The sequence below is a fragment of the Pseudochaenichthys georgianus genome, chromosome 4 (genome assembly GCF_902827115.2).
Source record: "Pseudochaenichthys georgianus chromosome 4, fPseGeo1.2, whole genome shotgun sequence".
NCBI lineage: Eukaryota > Metazoa > Chordata > Actinopteri > Perciformes > Channichthyidae > Pseudochaenichthys > Pseudochaenichthys georgianus.
In genome coordinates, this window is record NC_047506.1 from 7,194,362 (window position 1) to 7,210,554 (window position 16,193).

The window sequence follows — 16,193 nt, forward strand, 5'->3', positions numbered from 1 at the left end:
AATCATGTTGATAACAGCCGATTTGATGTGTGTGTGTGTGTGTGTTCGTTGTGTGTGTGTGTGTTCGTTGTGTGTGTGTTCGTTGAGTGTGTGTGTGTTCGTTGAGTGTGTGTGTGTGTGTGTGTTCGTTGAGTGTTGGGGATGTTAGGCCACTGAAGCAGAAACCTTCCCTAGGGTTTTGTCTGGCAGGCGGCTTCATACAGCTGAGCATACTGAAAAGGGAGGGCATCCCTGGACTTTTTGTACTTTAGAAGATGCTACTTTTTATTTGTTTTTCACACGCATCATTGCCTCAAATCTGTATACAGACCATGTTTAAACCATCTTGACTTTTATCTTACAGGTAAAAATGAGAGGCCACCTTACCCTCCCTTTGGAAGCCAGGTATGTTTCATTCAGCTCTTCTCTCTCACCCCCGTAAGGTTATGTGTTGGAGCTAAATTCATGTTATGCGTCATGCAAAGGAAGCCCTTTTCTCACTTCTCTTTTCATGTAAAATGATTTGAATGAACTGTCTTCATTTCTAAGAATAGAAGACGTTTATGCCGTGTTACCTCACGCCCCTGTAGGTATTATTAGTAAAAACCCTTTTTACCTTTTGCTCTCTTTTTTCCTTTAGCCTGGTTTTCATCCCAGCGAAATAGCGATGCCCAGCCCAGATGCCATGTCCCCCTCTGGCCTGAAATCCGGCTCCCAGTTTTACCCGTCGTACCCCAACAACCCCAGGAGAAGACCGCCTGACGCAGGTATAGGTAAGTTCACTACATAAAGAATGGTGCATGTTGCTGGGCATTTCTTTATAAATTATTTTCATATATTTGTATCTTAATGTGTTAACCCAGTGCTGCAACTACATATTTCCTTCTTTTTTTTCACATTCCGATTTACATTTTCTTGATTACTTGTTTGGTGTTTGTTAGTTAATATGTATGACCAGAAAAGATTGGCATTACATAGGTACAAAGATGTAGACATTAGGCAAGTATTGCTTTAGTATTGGCTTAAAGTAGGGGTCTCAAACTCAAGGCCCGGGGGCCAAATCCAGCCCGCAACTTCATTTTATGTGGCCCCGCAAGAGCTTGCAAAGAATATAATACGTTTATTATACGGTTACATGCCACTTTACAGAAGCAGGTTGCCCATATACTACATGTCCCACAATGCATCTCGTTTTGTGGCATGCACACTGAAGAGACTTGCAATTATGTGCCCTGGACTTCTGCTTTCAGACGTAGTTAATGACTAAGTTATTATCCTATCCGATAATAATCCAATTCAGAGGCAATAATGTAATATAATACATTATTTTATATATATTTATATAGTTACAACCGGCCCTTTGAGTGTAACCTTTATGCGAATGTGTCCCGAGGTGAAATTGAGTTTGAAACCCCTGGCTTAAAGGATTCATAAATAAAAACACTTTAGAAACAAAAAAAACTCACACTTACAACTTAATAAAGTTGTCGGTGCAACGATGTGAAATTAAGCTAGCTAGACCAGTTTTCTACAAATTGTTTATTTCCGTCTTCGTGAACTAAGAAAAAATAAATAAATAAACAAAGCTTTTTGCAGTTGAATGCACAGCAACATTCATGTACATTGACAGACACACTAACACACACACGCCCCGGTGTGTTTTTTGTTTTGCATTCTGCAGAAAACAGACTGCAGACACTGTACCCGAACTGACATAACATTGGCAAATGTGTCTTTATTTGTTTTTCTCTTCCACCTTTTTCTCTGTCTGTATGTAGAAACCCAGCCAAAGAAGATTCGGAAACCCCCTGGCCTGCCGTCTTCGGTGAGAGCTTATTTCTGCTCGCCTTCACAGCTCACGGTCCTTTCTCTCTCTCCCTCTCTCTCCAGTTTCTTACTCTCTTTTTTCACTACACACTTCATAGACACAGACACACACTGCACTCCCCACTCTGCTTGAGCAGCTCTGTGACAGACGGGGGTAAAGACCCTCTGCTCAGTCAGACTCTCAGTGAGCTGACAAGGCAACTCAGGCCCCAATAAACATCATCACTGCGGTTGTCTTTACACTACACTCAAGTGGTTTCAAGTGGTCTTCAAGGTCTGGTTGTCATTTAGACGAGCAATTTTAGAGGATTTAGGGGACTTTGTCGAGTCTGGTAATTCACCTTCACTGTTGGCTCAATATGAATATATGTTTTGTAAGAACACCAAGGTCCTGGATTTGGGTAATGAACAACCTTGCTGCCAAAGCAAGAGGGTTTGAAGTAATCTGTGTTCTGGTGGCTGGTTGAATGTTGGATCCAGTTCAACGCTTGTAATAAGACTCCAAGGATTTGTTTTTAGGGATAGTTCAGATGTTTTAAAAATAGGATTATGTCCTGGACTGGTACACTATGTGGAGTGAGTGTTTTATCAATAGTAGATGGAAATGGGCAAGACTCCAATTTGGAGAAGCAGACAGGAGATACTGAATGGAAGCAAAACCGTGTAGTGCTGTGGATGATGGCCCACCAGAAGAATTTGGTATTTTAGATGTATATTAAAAGAGAACATGTTATGCTTATGCAAAAGTTATGTTCATATTTGTATTTTTTCCTCTGTAACGTGATGCTTTAACTTAAAAACCTAAACCAGTCTTTATTTTTCTCACACTGCCTGTGCTGCAGCACCTCTTTTCACCCTCTGTCTGAAACCAGAGCCCAGTCTGCTCTGATTGGTTAGCTGGCCGGCTCTGTTGTGATTGGTCAACCGCAAGAGATGTCCCTCCCCTTAGACCCCGTTTACACGAGAACGAAACGGGTTTCGTTTACACGGTTTTTATTATTAAATAGAGTCGTTATCAATTTGTTATAAAGCTCAATAAATAACAAAGAAGACCTCTGACCGGCACTATTCTAATTTTGTACGGAAGATTTCAACTTTAACAGACATGTTGACCAGCGAAAACAAATGTTAACGGGAACTCGCGTTTCCAGCGGTCTCGTGTGAACGGGCACGTTAAATTAATCGCGTGTGTGTGTGTGTGAACGGAAGACTTTTTTGAAAACGCATACGATGCGTAAACGTTCCCGTGTAAATGGGGTCTTAGCCTATCATGTACAATGATAGGCTGATATGATATGCGCCGCTGAAGATGGCCGCATTGTCTTTTGGCTCCTCTCCAACTTTGCCCTTTTTCGTATTTTGTGCGCGTTTATTTACTTTTTGCAGTTTTACTTTTAACATGGTTCTGCTTATCTGTATTATTGTGTTGCATTGTTGGAGAAGCCTGTGACCAAAGATTTTCAATGACATAATTACTCTGTAGCTATGTTAGTTTGACAATAAAGAACCTTGAATGTGTTTCGAGTATGTTAGGGAGTAAACAAGGGCGTCCAATAGAGGGGTTTCAGGCAGGGGCGCAGAAAAACTCTTTCAGAAAGGAACTTTGGGGTTCAGACCATTCACATGCACAACAACCTTAATAACACACTACATCTAAGGGAATACCTCAAAAAGCATAATGGGGCCCTTTTTAAAGTTATTTCCAGGCTTTACCTATCAACTTTAGACGGCCCTTTCTGATAAGGAATAGAAGCGGTTATATCAACCCGTGCTATGTGTAAAGCTACCAGCCTAAGCTTAAGGCAATATAAAAACAATAATTTTACATTGCAGAACACGGGAGATGTGGTACCACTGCCTCAATGGGTTAGTCTGTTTGCATTTTTACGTGACTTTTGCCCTTTTTTAAAACAACAAAGTAAACTACAAACGTACTCTTCGAGTCGGTGGTAGACCAGCCACTTTTATGTTCATAAAATTACTGTTTTTGTCAAAGGAGTCTGGATTTGATGAGCATAAATAATGGTTTCAGTTTCCCGCTGCGAAGGGGTTTTGGGTGGTATTTGCTTACCAGAGCTTCATCTGTTCTTTACAATTGTCACTGCAGTGTAAACATTCGAGATAAAATGGCTAGTTGATTAGGAAGTAAATACTACACGCAAAATAAGATGGTAGGTTGAACTAACCAATTGTGTCACTTTGGTGAATCTTTTGTAATTTTAGTTTCTAAATTATTACGTAACTGCCACTACATTTTATTTTTTGCACTACTAACTACTGCTAATAATTGCATTTGTGTGACCATCTATGTTTCATGTTGTCTGTAGATGTTTAATTGCTCTTTTTGCTGCACTTTTAGTGTACAGTTGTGCTGCTGTGTTTATTGTATTTTGTTACTCTGGCACAACAATTTCCTTCGGGATAAATAGTCTTATCTTATCTTAAATATTCAGTTATTTATTTTTTTCCTCTTTATAAATAGGCAAGTTGAACCTATTTGATACTAAATTCAACAAGGCTTTCGAACCCCAATGCTATGTGTAAGCGCTACACAGTAACATACAGCGCTCTCATATACTGCACCAATTGTCACATTTTGTCAAAGAGCCCAGAATTCCCAGCAGCTGATGTGTGGATGGTTTCGACCACACATAGCTGGACGCATAAGTCACTGGGACATTTTTGAATACATTCTGAATGAATCTTACTGTAAGTTTAAAGCGACTTGACAAAGAATTGAAACAGGCTGCAGTTGCATCATTCCCATTTTTAGATTATTTCCACTGCTGCCGAAGTTCATAGATGATTCAGAGGCCATTTGCTCCATTTGAATTCCACATAGCTCCACTTAATATTTTACCCTGCAGATACATAAAAGGTCTTAATGCCCAACAAATGCTATGCTGGTGAATATGATATTTTTAGTTTAAAGGACCCTTCTGTAGAAACCCAATCTTGCTGCTTAAGCTGCATCATCAATCTGAAATACTGCCATTCGACACAAAGTTCTGTCACCCAGTCCTCTTGCTCCCGTAGTTCTCAGATGACAAGAGCCTCAAAGATGATCTGGAAACTTTTTGTCTACTCTCTTGTGGCCTCTGCGTATTAACAGTGTCTTGGCAGTGGCCTTATTATGCTCATTTTCAAGTTCATATTTATATTTAGTGCAGATACTGTGACATGTTGTTGACATGCTTTAATGCTTCTTTTTTTTTGCATACTGCTGGCCGTCTCTGTTGTGATTGGTCAACCGCTTAGAGATGACCAGCTCTTTAGCCTATCACATACAATGTGTTGGAGTGCTAGCCAAATTGGCACATTGGCATAGAAGCGTAGTGATGTCACTATGTTACAGAAGTAAACAATGGAGTCCAATGGAGGCGCTCAGGAAGGGGGGGGGAAACTCTCTTTCAGATTTTAGCCTTTGCCGACCATTTACATGCACAAAAACCTACATAACACTCTAGTAGCAGGGGAAAGGCTCCCATAAGCATAACAGGCCCCCTTTAAAGCATTACACTAGCAACTCATTTCATAATCTTTCCAAAATCTGTGCTGCATTTACTCTCAAAAGTATATATGAAAATGTACTCATGCCTGTGCTGATGTTTATTCAACGCATGGATGAAAGGAATTCAAAGGAGTTTTATGGTTGACTAGGTCCAAATCACGGAGCCATGGGTGCGTAATCTGGCTGGAAAAGAACTGAAGCGTTAACAGTGTTGCATTTCAGAGTCCATCTTAGTTTGAGATCAAGTTTGAACAGATTCAACCTTTTCATACTTTCAGATCAGCTATTAATCAGTAAGGAGATGGATCAGAGATGGATAGGTGAAGTTGCTGCTTAGCTCATTTCTAGATCCATATGAGAAGTCAAATTTTTTTTTTTTAAACACAGCGGTGCTATCCTCCACCTGTGGGTGTTGTCATGTTGAAGTGGCTGCTGAAACCTCAGCGGCCGTCGACACACACTTCGCCGCAGTGACTGCATCACAGAGATTGAGTGTGAACACTCTGTCTGGCTGAGGCCCCCCCTCTTTTTCTCCGTCTGAACCTCAGTCATTTCCTGCAGTGTGAACGATGGCCACGCGTGGTTTTAGTGCGAATGATGACATGTCTGTGTGTGAACCCCCCTCCCCCACCTCACCCAGCCCTCTGCCTGCGCTTCACCACATGATGGCCTGGGTGGGCCTCCCCCTGTGAGTGACCCAGTTGTGAGGCGCGGTGCTTGCGAGGCCTCTTAGCCCCGTGTCTGAGCCCAGATTAATGACTGCCAGTGATGATCCTGTGGTCTTTCGTCCCTCCCACACTCCCTCCCTTCCTGCGCCTCTTCACCATCCCTTAGACACACTCCACTTCTTCTCTTTATCTACTTTTCTTACTTAAATCATGTTGCTGTAAATCAGAACATTTACTATAACAGATGCACTGTAAAGGCAGTGTTCATTTGCCCTGAACTCTCTGTCTTCTGTACCCACCAAAACCTTCACCCCCTCTTATCTGCAACAATCAGAAACATGGAGGAACTTCTCTCCTGCCCCCTAGTTGTGTAGTAGACTTATCACAAAAACCCTCCTGGTTAGATAGAGCAGTTTTGAGGTTAGGTTGATGTTAATCTTCATCGGCTCCCCGCCCCTTCCCACAACCAATGTTGTTCTGGCATAGAGACCTTTACACGGTCATAACCTGAATTACATTAAACCCCTATTAGTTGAGGATTTTACCCTAGAAATCCCCTTTCTTCCTGAGGATACAATTATCCAGCAGCACCAGTCATTGTGTGGTTCTCTGTTCCCATCCAGAGCAGCAGGATTCACTCGACATTGTTCCCTATGAAAGAACAACTCAAAGCCTATTGTTAAATGAAGCCATCTCCGTCATGTTTTCCCCTGAATTAACCGTGATCATTTTAAATCCCCTGCTTCCTTCACACTCCCCTGGCCATATCAAGCTTTGTTTAAGTCATTTCGATTACCTTCTCCTGTCCCCCCTCTACGCCCCTTATCTCTCTAACCATTTCATAAATCATCAGGGCCTTCATTTTCCCCCTCATTCCTCCCCCTTGCCCCTTTGCCACCCCCTACCCACTGCAATCTCCCTCTCTTCCTCCCTTTCTCTCTCCCTCTCTCTCTCTGACTGGATCCCAGCCCCCATCTCTCTCCCTCTCTTCACTCCCTCTCCTCAGCCCAGCTGCCTGTGGAGTTGGATGTGGTCCAGGAACAGGCAGATGGCTCTGTAATTAGAAGTGCATCTCTCCATTCCCTTTCCACTTCTCCCTGTTAAATCAAATTACAGAAAAAATCCCTTCTCTGGATTAGCATTCTTTGCAGCATGGTCTCCATTCTCTTCCTCTCTTCCTCCATGTGCCATGCACTACAGAGGAGGAGAGGAAAATCCAGACTGAGGGGTTGCTGATGGTGTTGGGGAAACTGAGGGCTTCTCATGTCCGTCTTCAGTATGTCGCTTTGGAGTGTGCGTCACTTAAGGCCCAGCATCCATTTTCGTTGGCAATCTTTACAAAGGGAGCGTGATTGGAGTCTTTATGGTGCTTATATAAAATGTCAGAGCTGTCCATCTTCATGTTTGTTGGCATCCGTTCCACCGTTCATGCCATATAGAATGTGATAGTGCTAGTTTTAGGGGTATTGCCAGTGGAGTGTGTGTGTGTGTTGGCTCACTGAATGCATGGTATGTGTGCGAGCTGATACTGAGTGTGTTGCAAGGAGGGGCTGCAGGCTAGGCAGGGCGATGTCACTGGGGTCCTGGGAGCTAGAGGAAGTGCTAACTGTGCTCTGGGATTCAAGCCGTCGCTGTGCCCAGCATGGCATGGCCGCTGTGTTCTCCTCCACGGGCGAGAAGCCGGCCTGCCTCCACCGGCCGCAGTCTCCCTCTTGCCATCTTGTGGCCACTTGAAGCTAGTGTAATTACATGTTTCAGGATAGGGTGGATTGATTTCTTACTACTTTGTCTCTTACAGATTTAAGATTTGAAGGCTTTCTTATCATATGCACACCAGCTACAGTTTAGTTATTGCAATGGAAATATTAAGTCCCAGGTTCCTCCTACAATGCAACATATATATATAAAACGGCGCGAGACTATCCAGCATGTCTTAGGATGTCTTGTATATGTTTCTTTTGTTATTATTTTTTTTATTTCAATGTTGTTTTTTGTGGTTAAGGTCTGTTTTTTGGTATTGTTGACCCTGGGTCATATGAGGGTCTATGTGTGTATGCCAGAAATAAATCATATATATATTAAAAAAAAGAGATTATCCTGCAAGACCAAAGTGAATGCAGATGAAGTAAACTACGCATAGATACATGTTGCAGATAATGTTGTAAAAGAGCCTCCCTAGGGCTACACATTAAGAACAATGTCTTTAAAAAGATCCATTATAAAAGATCCATGTTTGAGTAAATAGTGGTTATTTTGAGGACCAACACTAACCGATCACTGTTTGTTTAGGTGTATGCTTCCACATCTGGTGATGAGTATGCAAGAGACAATGGAGGATATCCCGGTGCTAAGCCTGGAGCCGTCTACCCTGGCTCTTTCTATATGCAAGGTAACCTTTCATAGAATATCAATTTGTTTTGTAATCGTATTTTGGAAAGTGTTTTCATATTTGCAATTTTGTCTCCGCCTTTATTAGAAGACCCCTGGTCGTCTTCTGGCTACTCCGCCATGCTGGGTAACTCTCCTCACATCGGACAGCCAGGCTCCTTCTCTGCAATCAACCCACAGGACAGGATGGTGTGTGCAAACCACCTACATTTTGTGCATTTTCGTTCATTTATAATCAAATTGGCCAATGTTACATGTAAGGAAATGATGTAGTGATAACCTTTCATTGGTTATATGTTCTGCACAAGTGTCCTTTTCTTTAATGAAACTAACATCATATGAGATGCATGATTTAATGTATCTGTTGGTCTATCTTGTCTATCAGTAATTGATCTGGTTTATGTTATTTATCTGTCCTTCGCATATGTTATTTTCCTGTGAGGGGTCTGTGCCTTATGAAGCTACTTGTATCCTCTTTCCAGAAGCGTCATCCCCTGCCTCTGTCCCCACAGAACTATCCTCTTCACGGTAGCGAAGTCAACGGCTTCCACTCGGCCCCCACCACCTACAACCACACGCCCACCATCAACGGAGAAGGCATCATGGGTAAAATAACTTTTTTAAATGAAGTTTTCACACAAGTATGTTGGTAGCATCTGCACCATGGTCATTTGTTTCTTTTGTCTTTTCTCAAAAACTAATTAATGGGTCATCCGACTAACATTATTTATTTTGTCTTCGCAGCCAACCGAGGCACAGCTGGCAGTTCAGGAGACGAAATTGGGAAGGCTCTTGCCTCAGTGAGTTATTTTCAGTTTGTTATTGTCTTTTTTTGTATTAGTGCTGGGCAATGAAACAATTAGAGTGATTTTGTTTTATATTCTCTGAAGGGAAAATATATGAAGTCGGGCAATTTGTGTGAATAAAAAACAAACAAGTGTACATTTAACTATGGAGGGTGACGCTGACAAAGATGTCCCTTCAGTGGCTTGGCATTCTTTTTGGTTAAAATTGATAATATTGATTGGTTAATACATTCAAGAGATATTACAATAAGAACAAAACTGTTTCATTCAAGATCCTAATATCGTTGAAATCATAAATGTGATTGTTTATCTGTTGAAATGTAATAGGTTTCCAAAAGGACAAGCAATTCTTAAAACCATTTATTTGAGAGGAAAAAAATACAAATGCCACCAGAGAAGATTTTGTTCTATAAAAATGATTATTGGTTAAAAATACCCTTTTATAATTATTTATTTAAATGACTGTGGTTACACATTACCCATCATTAGTTCACTGTTCGACTAAACTGCAGTGGAAATCGATGTTCTGTTTTGTGTCGTAATGTTCTGCTAATGAATTATTTCAGATTTACCCGTCGGACCACAACAGTAATAACTTCCCCTCAGCTCCATCTACTCCTGGATCTCCTCAGGCTATTGCCGGTACAGTTGGATTCTCACATTTTAAATCGTTAACAAAAACATATCATTTGGTTATGAAACGTCAAAATGTTTTGATTTCATTTGGTGATGTCGAGGCACTTGGATTCATTTATTCTCCTATCAACCTGGAATGTTTTGTTTTAAACACAATTTAAAGAAATTAGCATTTTCGTAAAACATGATTATCTTGCGTTGATGTAAGATTCGTATCAACTTAACAGCGGAGTACATTTTGTCAATCAGACGAGTTGGTAAACTGAGTTCAGGTGGTTTTACCCGGTGCTTTATTCTCATTCATGCAACCGCACATTGGGATAATGTTTCAATTTCAGCCCCAGAATACCTGCATCAGTCGTATTTATTTAACTTCAGTTTGATTGCAACCTTGTTTTGGCACACAAAATGAATCAGTTGAAATTCTTGGAGAGAAAATGATCCTCTGCTTGTTTAATGTTCTTCAGTTCAGAGATGTGTCTGCAGCTCCATCTGCTGTTGGGTTAGGAATTAACACTTTCCCAATATTCCTCCCTGCAGGAGCTCAGTCTCAGTGGCAAAGACCAACCACACCCAACTATGAAGCACAACCACACACACTGGTAAGTCAAAACATTGCTCTCTGCTACAAGTTAAGCCAAATGTTGCTATAATATACTTATTGAGTGCTTAACACTTAAGTGCACCTGTCATGTTCAAGTTATTTCTCATAAACGTACCACGCATTGATGCACTTGTATTCTCTTTTGTTAAATGTTCTAAATGCACCCTCACTGTGTTTGATAAAGCAAAGTAAATTGGAGGATCGTTTGGAGGAGGCCATCCATGTTCTGCGCAGCCATGCTGTGGGCCAGGGCTTAGAGGGCGCTCCCGATATACACAGCCTGCTGTCCTCGGTACACAACGGGGCCCTCGGGGGCCTCTCTGCAGCTTTCCCCAATGCTAGCCTCGCCCTCAGCAACAGACATCCTGCTATGGTGAGTCACATGCTCTGCTCAAAATCACTTTTTTTGTGTGTTTGGAAAAACTTTTGGAGTGATCACATAATATCCATTCTTAAACATCTCTGACATAATAGAGATTGTACTGTAAAGCAACAAGTACTTGCCCTTAGTGAAAGTTCAAATAAACATGCAGTATGTTATTTGTTCCATGACAAACACTTGATCTTAATGTTGTGTATAAGTTGCAAAACAAATTAAGAGCCAAAAAGAACTGTTGCTAAAAAAATAACAAATGGTACAATTTACGAGTTCATTATTGAGAGGGAAAAACAAACATGGGACCATTTGTGCCATCTACTGGCCAAATAAAACATTGTGAGCGGGGAGTATTTTCATAAATGTTTTATTCGGTGAGATAAATAACATTTATACACAGATTTCAATATCAACAAATATGAAAATGTGTATTGGCTACTATAGAAAAGATGGCCTTCTGTCCAACTGTACATTCTCCCCTGTAGCTTCTCTGTCTCAACTTTTGTCTTAACTTTGTACCGACACACCTTGTGTTAGGGAAGCTTCGCCGTGTGTTTACAGGGAAGAAGTGTTGATGTGTCTGTATTTGTGAGTTTCACCTCATGGTTCTCCCCCTTCATCAGCAGGGAGGGAAACAAGACGAGGCTTCAGGCCTTCCTCCCAGCAGCACTCTTCCTCACGGGCATCACGCATCCGGACCCACACCGCCCGGGGGCCAGCCCGAAGGCTTCACCAGTAAGTCCCACTAGATATTATTACTTGCAGTAGAGTTTGTTGTTAGTGACACTGCAAAAATAACATGCATTTTATTTATTCATGTAATGATTTTCTGTCTGGGTGTTTAAATCAAACATTTGGTTTTGTGGAAATGCTCGTGTGCATACATTTCAGAAATCTTCAGAACCTTCTGTTAAGCTTTCTAAGCGCATCTGTCGTTTTACATTCCCTCTCAAGTGGTTTCCGACCATCCTAACATCCATGCGTTTCTCCTCAGGTCTCCCTGGTGGTTTGGCGCGCTCCACGCACTCCTCCAGCAGCTCAGACATCAAAAGAGAAGACAAAGAGGATGATGAAAACTCATCTGCAGACAAATCCGACGATGAAAAGAAGGAAGCCAAGGCAGCGCGCAATCGACGGTAAGATCGACCTTTCTCTCGTTTCACCTCTTCATTTCGTGGATGTGCGTTTTTAACCAAAACCTTTTATAAAACAGCATTTTAATTTAACGGCATGACAAAAAAATGTTTCCCAGAAAGGAGGAAATTGTCTTGACACAATGAAATGTATAGGTGCCCATTTGATATTGACAAAATCCACAAGGTTCCACATGTCAGCTCTTAAATGATTCAGACAATGTATTTCATCTTAGTCGTCTCCTCTGTCCTTTGTTCCCCACTGTATGCCCAGACCTTGTTAGGTATCTAATAATGTTGAACCCCCCCCCCCCCCCCCCCCTTCATTTCACGTTTTCAGAAGGGAGGCGTTGACCCTCCAGATGCTCTCTAGCCTTACAGACACGAAAGATGAGTAAGTTTTTCCAAAAGAGGGGAAGTTGTTATGCTTTTTGGGCTCTTGCCAAACATCAATTAAAGCACATGTTCATGAAGCTATTGTTAAACGTTATTATCCATCACTGAGCTTCAACATTTCTGTATTAATGATGCAAAGGAGTGACGAGATTGTCAAAACAGAAATAAACATTTACCCCTAACAGAAGAAAAGGAAACTATACTACACAACCATTTCTGTTTTGATGACCAAAAAGGTGCTCATTATGCCTTTCCTTCTTAAAATCATAGTTTAATCACAATGCATACACAGCGTGCCGTCCATTCACTCATCCAACATTTGTAGGGCGGATATTTTGATCAAATTATTCATTTCCAGTACTCTCTTTCGAATGTTCTGCACATAGCTTCTCACACATTTCAGTTGTTGTGCATCCATGCAGTAAAACACTGTGGATATACTGTCCATGCTATTGATGCTCAAGTAACGGAACGCTCGCCATAAGGTCACATGAACACTTTAGGTTTTGATGATTTTTAAAATTGTATTTGTGCATTTGGTTTTATGAGTAGTCTGGATGAAGAAGAGGATGATGAGGACCTTCCCCCTGAAGTGAAGATAGAGCGTGAGAAGGAGCGGCGAGTGGCTAACAATGCCCGCGAGCGCCTCAGAGTACGGGACATCAACGAGGCATTTAAGGAGCTTGGGAAGATGTGCCAGATGCACCTAAGCCACGACAAACCTCAGACCAAACTGCTCATACTGCACCAAGCCGTCAACGTCATCCTCAATTTAGAACAGCAAGTCAGAGGTCAGTCTGCAAGCTGCACATCGAGGATGGGAAGCACGGCATATTTCCTTCTATTATATAGACAGTTATTCTGTTGTACTCAAGGCCTGTGTCTGTTTTCCCCTTCCTCGTTCAGAGCGTAACCTGAACCCCAAGGCAGCGTGTTTAAAACGCCGTGAGGAGGAGAAGGTGTCCGGGATCGGGGAAGCGGCCATGCAGCTCTCAGGAGGCCATCCTAGTATGGGAGGAGACGGCCACAACCCAGTGGGTCACATGTAACACCAGGTAGGCTGTGAACAGGCTATTATAATAATGATTGAACATGTTACCCTGAGGATGTTGTAGGTTACTACCACCCCCAGTTACATTAAAGCTATAATATTTAAAGGGAACTGAGACATTCCACACCACCACTGTGTGCAATATAAATACCATTACCATCATTACAAAACACTCTGCTATATAACATGTGCAATATTATTATTAATAATGTTTCGATAAATAACGTTCATATTACGTAACTACCACTACGGTTTTTGCACTACTAAATACTGTTAATATTTACATTAATTATGTGACCATCTATGTTTCCTGTAGTTATTGAATTGCTCTTTTTACTGAAATGTTGGTGTACAGTTTTATTATTATTGTGCTGCTGTGTTTATTGTATTTGTGTAACTGGCACAACAATTTCCTTCGGGATGAATAAAGTCCCGTCTTATCTTAAGATAATTGTCCAGAAGAATTTGGAAACAAAGCTGCTGGTGGGAACAACAAGTGCAATGTAATATCCTAATAACAATAATATCTTTATATTTATATCACTATGGAAGCCCATTTCCGCCACTTGAAAAAAATAAAATCCCCATGAAAAGTCATAATTATGAGATAAGAAAGTCGAAATTATGAGATAAAAAGTCATAATGAGATAAAAAGTCATAATGAGATAAAAAGTCATAATGAGATAAAAAGTCATAATTATGAGATAAAAAGTCATAATAATGAGATAAAAAGTCATAATTATGAGATAAGAAGTGTGCATGCGCTGCAGTGGCGCTGTCTTCAAAGGTCCCTTCATCACCTTGCTGCTCTCCACCATGCAAACGGCATCTAGTAGAGATGTTAAGATTCACCGATTCGCATCGGTGCATCGGCATAAACGTTCAAGATGCGAGTGCACCGGTTGAAAGAGTGCACATCGGCTACAGTTTGGGTTGAACCGGGTTGAACTCGCGATGCATCGATTGCGTAGCGTCTTTGCATCGGTAAAAAACCGATTCATTCATATAAAATCCCCTCATCCTGTCAACGCTCAGCAGAGACGATCTTTGATTTGGATATTTGCTTCGCCCGAGGCCGAGAGTCTCAGTTATCAACACACACGGAAGTTGAGGAGAAAGAGAAACACAGCGCACCGAAAAATACCTACAAATCAAACGTTTGGCAACACTTCGGATTGTTCAAGAAAGACGGTGTAATAGTCCTTTTATGCTATATAGTTGACCGCAGGTCATGGAGAGTAATAAGGTATCCGTAGACCTTTGTATGAGGTATCTTTATTACTCAACAGGTCTACAGCCATGATACATAGATCCGTCCTAGATGCGGGCTTGCATACACACAGTATCACTCCGCAGCCGCACCCCATCAGTAACGTCCTGATGGTATATGTGCGCGGCACTATATACTACAGTCAACTTGAAAAATCGCTCGCAAATTGTAAACGATGCCGAGCCGCTTTAAAGTACACAAGTAGTACGAGGAACTTAGCGACGCACATAAAGAGGCGACATGGGGTCTGCGGCTGAAAAGAGAAACCTGAAAGTTAGACATATGAGTTAAATCACTCAGTGAGTGTTCTGTCAGAGAGTGGTGTTTAGTTTACAGCAGCCTGTGACGGTCAATAATAATTTAAATGTCTTCCTTACTGTAAGCAGTTATGAAATACCTGTTTGTGAAAGGTTATTTGTATTCTTTATTGTTCCTATAGAACCCACTGCTTTCTGCTCACTGGTGAGTCAGCCTCTGGATGAGTGTTAAGCACATCAGGCTGGCAGCTGTATGGGCATTGCACTATGGTAGCTGTTATTTGCACATTGTTAATTGTTAATCATGTATGATTTGCTGCATATAAGGAATAAAACAAAAATCCTCTGTCGTACCAAATTGAAGTATCATTATTTTTGCATTGTGTTGAATCGCATCGTATCGCACCGAATCGCATAATATTGAATCAAATCGTATCGAACTGTATCGCAACAGGGGTGAATCGTATCGTATCACCTGGTGTTTCAAATGTATCGTTAATGTATCGTATCGTGGCAACGTATCGAGATGCGCATCGCATCGGCCTCAGTGATGGAGATGCACATCCCTATCATCTAGTCCTAAATAAGGTAACTATTACAGGTGACTTTTGTAAATGTTAGATGTTACATATAGCCTATATTGCAGCTACACTACAACAATGCAGTTTATAGCTTTGACATTACCTGTTATGAATATAATATATATGCCTATAGTTTTGTGGTAACGTTCACGGGTTAGAGTTAGAGCAACTCACAGCAGCAGTATGCCTACACTAATTGTCATTAGTGGCGTGAACGTTACCACAAAACTATAGGCATATATATTATAGTTCATAACAGGTAATGTCAAAGCTATAAACTGCATTGTTGTAGTTTAGCTGCAATATAGGCTATATGTAACATCTAACATTTACAAAAGTCACCTGTAATAGTTACCTTATTTAGGACTAGATAGATGCTGTTTGCATGGTGGAGAGCAGCAAGGTGATGAAGGGACCTTTTAAAGACAGCGCCACTGCAGCGCATGCGCACTTATCTCATTATTATGACTTTTTATCTCATAATTTCGACTTTCTTATCTCATAATTATGACTTTATCTCATTATTTCGACTTTTTTATCATAATTATGACTTTTCATGGGGATTTTATTTTTTTCAAGTGGCGGAAATGGGCTTCCATAATATCACAAAGAGTTTCACATGAGAGCAGATATAATCAAAACATTAAAGTACTAAACTAACCAAAAAGTTGTTTTTCAAATGACAGAACTTGCAAATTAAATCAGATATG

The 16,193-nt window shown here is 41.1% G+C and overlaps 1 protein-coding gene across 10 annotated transcripts in view; it reads left to right on the forward strand.

Annotated features, from left to right (window-relative positions):
- The window catches only part of tcf3b (transcription factor 3b), a 32,761-nt gene that overhangs the window by 12,480 nt on the left and 4,088 nt on the right, over positions 1 to 16,193 (forward strand). For 3 of the 10 annotated variants that reach the window (XM_034080693.2, XM_034080698.2, XM_034080702.2), the window contains 15 exons: positions 344 to 384; positions 620 to 752; positions 1,758 to 1,804; positions 8,275 to 8,374; positions 8,462 to 8,562; positions 8,856 to 8,979; positions 9,118 to 9,173; positions 9,746 to 9,821; positions 10,356 to 10,417; positions 10,604 to 10,792; positions 11,419 to 11,530; positions 11,790 to 11,931; positions 12,269 to 12,322; positions 12,874 to 13,115; positions 13,231 to 13,379. In XM_034080693.2, the coding sequence (XP_033936584.1) occupies positions 344 to 384; positions 620 to 752; positions 1,758 to 1,804; positions 8,275 to 8,374; positions 8,462 to 8,562; positions 8,856 to 8,979; positions 9,118 to 9,173; positions 9,746 to 9,821; positions 10,356 to 10,417; positions 10,604 to 10,792; positions 11,419 to 11,530; positions 11,790 to 11,931; positions 12,269 to 12,322; positions 12,874 to 13,115; positions 13,231 to 13,373 (1,622 nt within the window). In that variant the 3' untranslated portion in view covers positions 13,374 to 13,379. The remainder of the gene's footprint in view (positions 1 to 343; positions 385 to 619; positions 753 to 1,757; positions 1,805 to 8,274; positions 8,375 to 8,461; positions 8,563 to 8,855; positions 8,980 to 9,117; positions 9,174 to 9,745; positions 9,822 to 10,355; positions 10,418 to 10,603; positions 10,793 to 11,418; positions 11,531 to 11,789; positions 11,932 to 12,268; positions 12,323 to 12,873; positions 13,116 to 13,230; positions 13,380 to 16,193) is intronic. The other 7 variants (XM_034080695.2, XM_034080700.2, XM_034080697.2 and 4 more) reach the window with 5 other exon arrangements.